Source organism: Trichinella spiralis, assembly GCF_000181795.1.
Source record: "Trichinella spiralis strain ISS 195 chromosome Unknown Scfld2, whole genome shotgun sequence".
Taxonomy (NCBI): Eukaryota; Metazoa; Nematoda; class Enoplea; order Trichinellida; family Trichinellidae; genus Trichinella; species Trichinella spiralis.
The window spans coordinates 8,880,388-8,890,305 of record NW_003526941.1 but is presented as its reverse complement, the minus strand read 5'-3'; the positions used below and the strand labels follow the sequence as shown (position 1 = coordinate 8,890,305).

Genomic DNA, 9,918 nt, shown 5'->3' with positions numbered 1-9,918 from the left:
AAATCAATTTTCCTTTCCGCGGAAAGCTTAGCTTGCGTTATGTCGAGCAAAAATATCAAAAATCCAACCTGCTGCTCAACGCTCACTGCTTGTGTTTGCAATAAAAAATGAAGCTCATATCTACGGACAGACGTCAAATAAAATAGAAATCGCAAAATCAGTTTACATAGCTGACCGATGATTGGTTCGGTTGATTAATAGAAATAATTTTCAACAGTCCCCTGATCGCGTTCATTAAAATTGATGCTGATTAAAGAAGTGAAATAATAATTGAATACTGAGTTGTGCAAATAATAAATTAGTTGTAAACTTTGACTTTTCATTAGAAAACATCCAGCTCCTGCAACGCGGATGTGATCTGCACATCGGATACGCTACCAATGGACCCTGTCTGTGGCACGGACGGACGAACGTACAATAGCAAGTGCGAAGTGAAAAGAGTTGAATGCCTCGGCAGCCCTGTGCAAGTCAAACATCAAGGACCGTGTTCAGGTAAGCGAAGATGACTGCCAAAATATTTTTATCATACTCATGCAGAGATGAGGATGTTGGTTTTGAAGAGAAAGGACGATGTCTGTTGGAACGTGCTTTCCAAAACAATTTGGCCGCATCCAAGAACGTGACGACGCTGTTCATTCCCGAATGTGAGCCCGACGGTTCTTTCTCCTCAGTACAGGTGCGAATACACAGTGAATCTCATTTCAACAGTAGTGAACATATTTTCAGTGCCACAAGTCAACCGGATACTGCTGGTGCGTGACAACGGCGGGCAAGCCGATCCCAGGAACCTCGACGCAATTCAAAAAACCCATGTGTCTTGCACAAGGTAAAAAATTACAATACAACACATTCACTCTGTAGAAGCTGTAGCTGAAAAAGAGGCTGCTATCTTTCAGGAAAGGTAGGTCGGCGATCTTCCAAAAATGGACAAGGCCAAAAAAGAAGAGGTAAATAAGTTGCGTTCAAACTGATTTCAATCAGTGCTCCTCGTATCTTAATTAATTAATTTTTTTTCTTTTTTTTCCATTCATTTAGAATGCAGCACTGCCAATCGATCAATATTCACTAACAATCTGATCAAGCTATTCCAAATGCAATACGAACGCGAAGAACATGCAAAAGAGCGACATTTCAGCGGTATAATTATTTCACTATTGTCGTTGTTATTTTGTTGCATTGTCTCTTTACAATTTTCCTTCTGTTGTCTGTATGGCTTAGTTAAATTCTAACAACATGCAAACTGCACTGAAAGTGCAGATTAACCATCACTGATAAATAACTACCAACTAGCTAGCTAGCTAACTAACTAACTATAGCAGCAGGATAACAAATCACGTGCGGAAATTGCTTTGACGCCGTTTCCTCTGTTGATCATTCAACAAACGCCGTGCTTATCTTGCATATTTGTTGCTTTTTGGAATGCAGAACGCAAGCAAACACAGATTTCATTCCTAAGCGTTTCAACTTGCTCATAATGTCAACAAGTGTTCAATAATACCGTGCTCAGAAGACGACTGTTATATATCATCATGATCATCATCATCATTGGTGTTCAATTTTAGTTTTAAAAGCTCTAATCACCACGAAATAATCTAATCAACAACTGTGCTATAAATAATACCATTTTTTAAGAAAACAAAACATTAAAAGTTTTTTTTTCAAAAATTATATAAATAATCAAACAAAACCATATGGCGCAAGAATGCGTTTGAAGTATTAACAATACGATCGTTTTTAGAATTACAGAATGTAAATTTGTAAATGATAATAAATGCTTGCGCTATTTGCATTTATTTCATTCCCAATATTTAAAAAATTGAAATCAATTTCAGATGTCAGCGTCATCAATCAGCCTGCTAGAAAGATAATTGATTGGAAATTCAATCGCCTGGATTTGAACCGCGATGGAAAAATCAGTGCCCAAGAAATGCGCAATCTTCGACGAATGGTCCATTCGGCTATTATTCAGCCGACAAGCTGTGCCGATCGTTTCCCGAAATATTGTGATTTGGATCATGATAGGAAAATTTCCCGCTCAGAGTGGGCAGTGTGCATGGGTGTCGACATAAACAGTAAGTTTATCAAACACTATTACAAAATATTCATCGATTTGTTCTGAATTAGACTTTCAGCTGCAATTGTAGCTGCAAGATTTTAACTCAACACTGGATGGAATAATTTTCCTTTTACAAAACATTATTAGGTGAACAAAAAAAACCTCTCAGATTCTCGTCAAAAGTAATGAAAAACGTTGCATCAACAATCTTTGCAAAAAACAATTGAATTCATAATAATTCATGTAAATTTGTTCAACAGAATATTTGATGCTAAACGTGAACAAAGAAGATAAATGTTGAACTAAAGATGAAAAAATGCACCAAATATTTAATAAATTTTTAGCACATTCAACTCTAACTCTAACTAACATAAGATGATGAAATAATTCTTTCATTTGAAACTGCTAGTGATGTTGTTAAAAGAACAACTTAAAATTTGCCATTTTCATTGTATATGTGCAGATATAGATGATATTTTTTTAGGAATTTCGCTTAATGTGATCAGAGGTAATGTGAGTGCATCATTTTTTGTGTGCTACTAGCTTACTCCTGATTGCTAATTTCGCCGCGCTTTTTTAACCTTTATTTCCTCAATTCATACTGTGCTATGCTTGGCAACTTTAACTTCTCTTGCTTTGTTGCTTATTGTTGTTTTCTATGCTTTATTTTATTTTATTTTTTACTTGCAAATTATGCTTCATAGTGGCTTTTCGTCTACTGCTTTCGCTCAACAAAAATAAACAGCATGGCCTGATGATGATGATGGATGAGCGTGAAACTATTTCATCGCCGGTAAATGGTATGTAGAGCTTGCATTTTGTAGTGCTGCTACTTTTCCCGTTGCTCAAAGAAATCCCGTCGCATGTTTCCACCCATCCCCCTCCCAAAATTCTCCACAACACATACACTGTGTAATAAAGGTAATCTTTTGAGGACTGCAAGCAGCAAGTCTTTGGGCAAGCAGCAATGCCGCCGCTGGCAATGGTTTCGGTCTCAGAGAAAAATCCTCACAAAATGCAATTGCAGATACGCAAGAAGAAGGTAGTGTAAAAATGAAAGCGTCATATCTCTGAAGAAAATCACTTGTAAGTATTAAAATTTAGAAAAAACAGACTGCAAATCGCAAAGGCAAAAAGCACTTGAAGATCATAAAAGAACACCGACCTCTGGAATCTATATTCCCGTGTGTAAGGGTGAAAATGACCGCCTTTTCCAACAAGTGCAATGTCACAAGCTTACCGGCTTCTGTTGGTGTGCAGAGCCTGAATCTGGAAAACCAATTCCAAACACATCTGCGAAAAATGCTAGACCAGTATGCGATCAGAAAGAAAAAACTGCACTAAAAATTAGAGGTTTGTACAAATGCATTCTGCATTTATCAGAAGAAATAAATATTGCGAAAAACAAAATATTTTATTTTAACCTATTCCGAAGAGTAAGTGAAATAAAAATATACAATTTGTTTTTCAGGGTGCAACTCGAAGAAACTTCATCGATTCTTACAGAGATTGTTTGGAACTTTGGAAAGCAGCATGATCGCCAGTGGATTTTCAGAATTCTCTGAAGAGATGAGTCGTCGAGAGATGGCCTTGCGATGGAAATTTATTGATTTAGACAGGAACAAAAATGGAGTAAGTGATACCTCCCCCTCATCTGTTTTCCACGATACCCCATTAGAATTATTTTCGAAATGTACTTAATGTTAAGAAACTGGAGAAACAAGAGTGGAAACACTACAGGATGGTATTGAAGCAGTGGAAAGGACTTCGAAAGTGTGGAAGAAATTTTTTCCGAAGTTGCGACGGAAACAGCGACTCGCATCTGACATTGAAAGAGTGGATCAGTTGCACTCTTGGACTATATGAATGTAAATCCCATTTAAATATTCTACATTTCTGAATCAGTAGACGCGCAACTAATCGCAGATTATTATTATTAATAACAAAATTTAAAAATTTCAGCACGAACAACAACAGCTGCATCCAGTCGTGGTCCGAATCCATTCATTCACGTCTTAGATCCCAACCAGTGATCACAAAATACAATCATCCCAGTACAAATCTGATTTTCTGAATTATTTTTCCCACTCTTTCCACACAAACACACAAATGTTCGTTCGTTTGCATGCTATTGTTCAACTATCTGACTGACAACTATTCAGTTTCAATCTACAGCTAAGGTTGATTTTTCTCCCAAACTGCCGAGTGCCAGTCGTGAGCTTGTATTCAAATTTCCACCTGCCCTCCTTCCCTCTCTAGCTGTCTCCCTATGTTCTCACGTTTTCCTTTTTCATATGAAACGGGTTCGTTCCATCAGAATGGTCCAGTTGCGTGTGGTTCCGTCTGTTTTTTTCTCCAAACATCTCAAACAATTGAACAGTTAATTACATCGACACGAACAGCCTCGACCGACGACGTCTTCCAATCGTTTCCCACATCACAAAGCAAAAAATAGCGAAAACACAAAAAAAGCATGAAAACTCGCTCAAGCACAACATTTTCCACATCAGTACTACACCCAGGCAAACTGTTGCTAAAAACTGTCAACAGCACATGACGTGTAATAATTGGAAATCAATTTCTGAATACTTATTTCCAACCAACCTTGTGCGAGATTTGCTGTTGCAGTTCCACTCATCGCCCCACCCCTCCCTTCCATAGTCACCTGAACCTGAACAACAGCAGTCATCGATTATCATTTTTAAAAATATACCGTTTTTTTTCCAATTATAAGAAAATTAATAAATGACGTAAATAAATTAGACGTTGAAAATACTTGGCCGGAGCTTAGCCTAATTTTTGAGCTAAGCAAAACAATTAAAAAACAATTCAGACATGTATAAACCGAAATGAAAGTCGACTGACCTTTATATGGTTGACAGTTTCATTCACAGTATGTGGTTTAATGTAACGAGTTTTCCCTTAAAGAAGAAGCTGTTGTTCACAACCAATTGAGCACATTTCAGAAGTTATACTTCCTCATGCATTGTTGCTAGTGTGATCAAAATGATTCTCACTGGCCGACAACTGTTGCAACAGAAATTCAATGGCATCGTGAAATTTGAAATTGAAAAAAAAAGAAGACGAAAATATTTTTACCTACTGAAAATGCAAGTTGAAACAAAATGAAAAGCATGAAGCTTTTTTTCTTCTTCTTCTCAAACATAACAATAATAAATAATAGTCGTTGAATGTCGTGGAGAAAATTGTCGCACAAATAAATAAGTTGCTCATTTGAAATTTATGTTTACATGCAATTCTTAATCGATGCCCAAAAGTGCAAGCAAAGACAAACAAGAAGACAAAAGCTTATTATTATCTGTACGTTGTCACTTCGCGTGGAACAAACTGTACGCAAAATGCGGCGTCATTCGTTGATTCTTGTCTTATTTTTGTTCACTTCTTCTTGCAGAGAGAGAACAATGTCGCAGCATTCATTATATTATACAGCAGCGTCGAGTTTGAATAGAAAATAACAGGCAAATTTTTTTGTTAAATTTACCAATCAAAAAAAACAGCAATACCTGCTCTTCTTAAAGTAGATAATGTTTTGCAATAAAAAGTCCCCCCATTCAGACGACACTAGTGAAAACAGCATTTTTCTGTCCTTCATCAAAATACGACACCGCGTTTTCAAGCATCGCAAAATCAGCACACAATCATCACTTCTTACCTTGGCCTGAGTATTGCAAATAAAACAAGCAAGGAAAAAAATAACTTACATACACGAATATGATACAGCTTGATGAACAAACACAATTAATAATCTTATTACTGACCAATGACCAAAAAACCAAAAATATTATTCTTTGAAAAAAAATTATATTGTAAAATTAGTTTTATTCCGTAGTATGCTAAAAATTAATTTTAAATAAAATTGAAAAAAAAGAAGAATAATAATAATTTTTCCCAAGAAAAATTAGTATTGATCGAGATACGCGGCAAGGTGCATAGTGAAACAGAGAACAGATACTACTGCTAGCAAGTAAAAGAACATGAACCTAGTTGTGATAGATCCTAGGGCAACATTCTGCTAGAAAACAGGACCCAATTGCGGTCACCGGTTGTAACCGTCGTCTGAGCCGAAGGGCATGAAGAATGCTGTCAGAAGGAGAACTCGTTTCCAGAATCAGCTATTTAAGACTTTACCAAGCAAAGCGCAGACGTCCAACTTCTCCACTGCTAAGCACGAAAAGCATCCGGGCATACATATCTCGTCGCACTGTACAAGCAGAAACGACAACAAAAATACGCCAATACAACAATGATCAACCAACTCGAACGACGATCGGCTCTGCTGGTACTGCTTTTACCAGCTCTGATAGCTGCTGCTGATCACCCACGAACGGTGTGTATTTGCATAAAGATGAAAACAGAAAAAAAAATCTCCAATTGACCAATAAACGCTCACTTCGTTACAGATTCGGCACCGCCGAGAGAGTGAATTTTTGGAAGGCCTCGGTGGACCAATTGCGTTGAAGCCAAAAAATAAAAGTACGTGCTTTGCTTTTCTAATTCGATCACTTACTTTTTTCTCGATCACTTTCACTTTCACTGTTATTTCAATACTGATTCTCCACCACCTGACAACTTTTCATAACTTTCCATCTCTAAATGTAACTTAATGATGGGGCAAACTGGGGGAAGAGGAATTCTTCCAAATTTTTCAATAATATTGAAAAATTACAAACTGCGCGTTTGTTCGTTATTCAGTCACCAATCATTCAGCTTAATTCAATCTCAACTTACACTTACAGACCCACTTATCGATTCTTAATTGAACTCTCAACTCGAATGACATGGAAACTACATGTTCACTGTCAAACTGTCTCTAATGATGAATTGTTTTACACTTGATCAAAATTTAACGAACCAATTTACAACTAATTAGTCATTCTAAAACTGAAGCGCCATCAAACACTATATATACATCACATCACTCAGTATAAACATTAGCATCAAATGAAAACTCTCCATTATTTTCACATAAATAATAAACAAAAACATAAACAATCAACGCAATTAGGCGCGAGTAGAATTTTTGAAGCACTTTTTCATTAGTTGAAGTGCATGGTAAAAGTGTTGTTAAAATTCCCTCTGCTGCTAGCATTGTTCACACACCAGCCGACTAGGACACTGGTGACAATAGTGCACGGGATTGGGAGATGGTGTTCAATTTTCCCACCTCAGCGAGAAGAACTTTTTTTCCGTTGAACCAATCATCAAAGACAAATAGGAACAGTTCCAAACAAGCGGTCAGTAAAAATTTGTCTGATTGTGCAATTTAATACGATACAATCTCTCTCGTACAAGTGGATTGTAATTTCGCGCCGTTCGGACAACACGAATTCCGAAACAAAACAAATGTACGTGATTGTCATTTTTCTTACTGTAAACCAAAGCGGATCACAAATGCAAGGTTGTTAAGCCGGTGGATAGTGATTTTCTGATTGCAGAATGGATGAAAAAGCTGTTCAATCAAAATTTCGGGTTATTATTTAAAGTGAGCAGTGAATGGAAGAAAATGGGAATGGAAAACACCATCAGAATAAAAGGACTAATTTGCCTTTTGTTGGAGAGTTTGAATTAAGATGTTTACAAATCGCTTCTTCTTGTCCAAAGCAATCAGGTCGACTGTTGAAGTGTTTTTCTTTTGTATTCATTAAAATATATGAACGAAACTGGTTGGGTTTAAATCCGAAAACAAATTTTCAAAGCAAATGGACAAATGGCCCGATGAGACAGGCCAATTATCAGTAGTTGAGACATGCATTCACTAGCACGAGCAGCAGCTTCCTTGATGCGAAACTAACTATACACGATCAATTGGGAGCTCTTTAACTAAATAATGGGCGTGTCTTTAACAAAAGAACTTGATAAGTGCTGTAAAATATCAACAACACTAGCCGATGAACCTGTTCAATTAAAATTTTAAGTACAAATATGAAAATAATGTTTACGCTGATTCATGACAATAAACCTAATTGAATTTCCTTTGTCGTCAAGCTGACAGTGTTGAGAAGCTGTTGTCTACAGAAAGTGAACTTCTCAGTACTGAAACGCTGCTTTTGATCAACAAAAGCACAACTCAAGAAGAACTGATCTCAACAACACCGATAACAACACCATCCCCAACAACGACCGCATCAACTACCAGTACTATTAGTGCTGCTACTACGGCAGAAGCTGCTGCCAAGAAAGTAACTGAAACACCACCGATTAGTAAGAATTATACAATTTTAATTTTAATTTATAAAATCAACAAAAAATTAGCCATTTCTTTCTAGCCAAAGAGACAAAGGAGGCATGCACCACCACCACGACAACCACCACCACCGCCACTACCACCACGAAACCACGCCCAATACCAAAAAGCAAGTCGCCACCGACCACGACAACAATGGCCACCGCGAAAGCCCCAAGACTGTCAACGGAAAGGAAAAAATCCCGTGAGTTTCCATTTATTTTATATTACTGATATAAATTTGAAACGATTAAAAATTCCGTTTAATAAGAAATGGTCTAATTTACCCAAGTGCCCAATCATTTTGGGTCATCTAATTTGACAACAGTGATACGCCTGAAGTTTTTCAAAAAAACCATCACTTTTAATTGCTTATCTGCGTTTTTAAACAATCACAAACACTATGATTATTTTAAAAGTTTTTTTTGAACACGGGAAATGTTTCAACTGTGGGATTATTATTTTTTTTTAACATTCTAAATACAAATGTAGTGAGTAGAAAATTGTAGCAGAACAACAGAAAGAAAACTAAATAGATCAATGGTTATAATAAACTTTAAGCGCTCAGAAGTTTCAATTTTTCGAAGAATAGTAGACATGTATATATAACTTCTATAAACGAGATCGTAAAACCTGTATTAAAATGATGATCAGTGGGCTTTTTTCATTTCAAGAATCCCAGACAAGCAGTGTAAACCGGTCAAAAGAGTACACCACACCCCCGTGTGCATCGTCGCTAATATTGAACGGATTTTACATTTGCAACAGAGCAAATCGACCCCGTTGTTGCAATGTAAGTATATTATAATTGAAATCACTGCTTCGATCGATGAAGCAATTGAAAAAATTATTAATGATAATCATGAAAATTTTCCTTTCTCTTCTTTTACAAAGAAATCATCCACTACAAATCACGAAAACAATAATAATTTTTTGCAATCATTCAAAGAAGACCTCATGAATGATATTAAAAAACAGCTGGAAGTGTTCAAAAAGCAGATTGTCTCGAGTAAGTTGAAAATGAGAATTTTCTAACTTTCAAAATTGAATTTATGCAAATGAAATGAAGATGAATGAAATTGTGTTGTTGTTGTTGTTGTTGCTGTTTTGCACCCTAATGTACAACAATTTTCAGTGATTCAATACAGAAAAGTTGCAAAATCATGATCAACCGTCTCAGACGAAAACATCCCGAATCTCTTGGAAAGAAACAACACTAGCCAACACGCTTTACTTAAGCTTAAACGAGAAACAGCCAATTCAAGAGCACCGGTCAATTTGTTCTCTAATAATAAAAACAAAACTGTTTCTTAATCTTAAGCGTAATTTTGAATTTTGAAGAAACTGTGCAACAACCTCTGCTACAAGAACAACAGACAAAACAGGAAACAGAAAACTTTCAAAAAACCACATGAACTTAGACAATTATTTTAAAAAATTAAAAAAAAAGCAGCTTACAAATATATTTTGAAGCGGAAGCAAATTGGAATATTAGCTTTTCGCTGGAGAAGTCCAAATCATCTCTAACCAATCATCGACCTCGCCTTTGCAACCGCTTTCCGTGTAACCTGGCCAGTCGATAATTTTCTGATACATGCTGATAATTTGTTCCATTGGT

General features: G+C 36.4%; 3 protein-coding genes across 3 annotated transcripts; 2 read left to right on the top strand and 1 right to left on the bottom strand.

The window, feature by feature from the left end:
* Positions 1 to 337: 337 nt before the first annotated feature.
* On the top strand, positions 338 to 3,956 carry Tsp_07001a (putative thyroglobulin type-1 repeat-containing domain protein; the record flags this gene model as incomplete). The annotated part of the gene is made up of 10 exons (XM_003380806.1): positions 338 to 492; positions 561 to 676; positions 727 to 826; positions 897 to 947; positions 1,036 to 1,137; positions 1,833 to 2,072; positions 2,991 to 3,098; positions 3,161 to 3,409; positions 3,528 to 3,688; positions 3,765 to 3,956. Coding segments are annotated over 10 exons (1,474 nt in total), but the record flags the coding sequence as incomplete, so codon positions are not given.
* A 367-nt stretch (positions 3,957 to 4,323) lies between these two features.
* Tsp_07000 (conserved hypothetical protein) lies at positions 4,324 to 4,755 on the bottom strand. Its single transcript, XM_003380805.1, has 3 exons — positions 4,661 to 4,755; positions 4,445 to 4,589; positions 4,324 to 4,419 (listed from the first exon to the last, which is right to left on the bottom strand). The coding sequence occupies exons 1-3, from the start codon at positions 4,753 to 4,755 to the stop codon at positions 4,324 to 4,326; spliced, it is 336 nt and encodes a 111-aa protein (XP_003380853.1).
* A 3,149-nt stretch (positions 4,756 to 7,904) lies between these two features.
* Positions 7,905 to 9,715, top strand: Tsp_06999 (conserved hypothetical protein). The gene is made up of 7 exons (XM_003380804.1): positions 7,905 to 7,973; positions 8,077 to 8,256; positions 8,344 to 8,505; positions 8,896 to 9,097; positions 9,250 to 9,309; positions 9,449 to 9,572; positions 9,622 to 9,715. Exons 1-7 carry the CDS (start codon positions 7,905 to 7,907, stop codon positions 9,713 to 9,715), a joined length of 891 nt encoding a protein of 296 aa, XP_003380852.1.
* Positions 9,716 to 9,918: the final 203 nt, after the last annotated feature.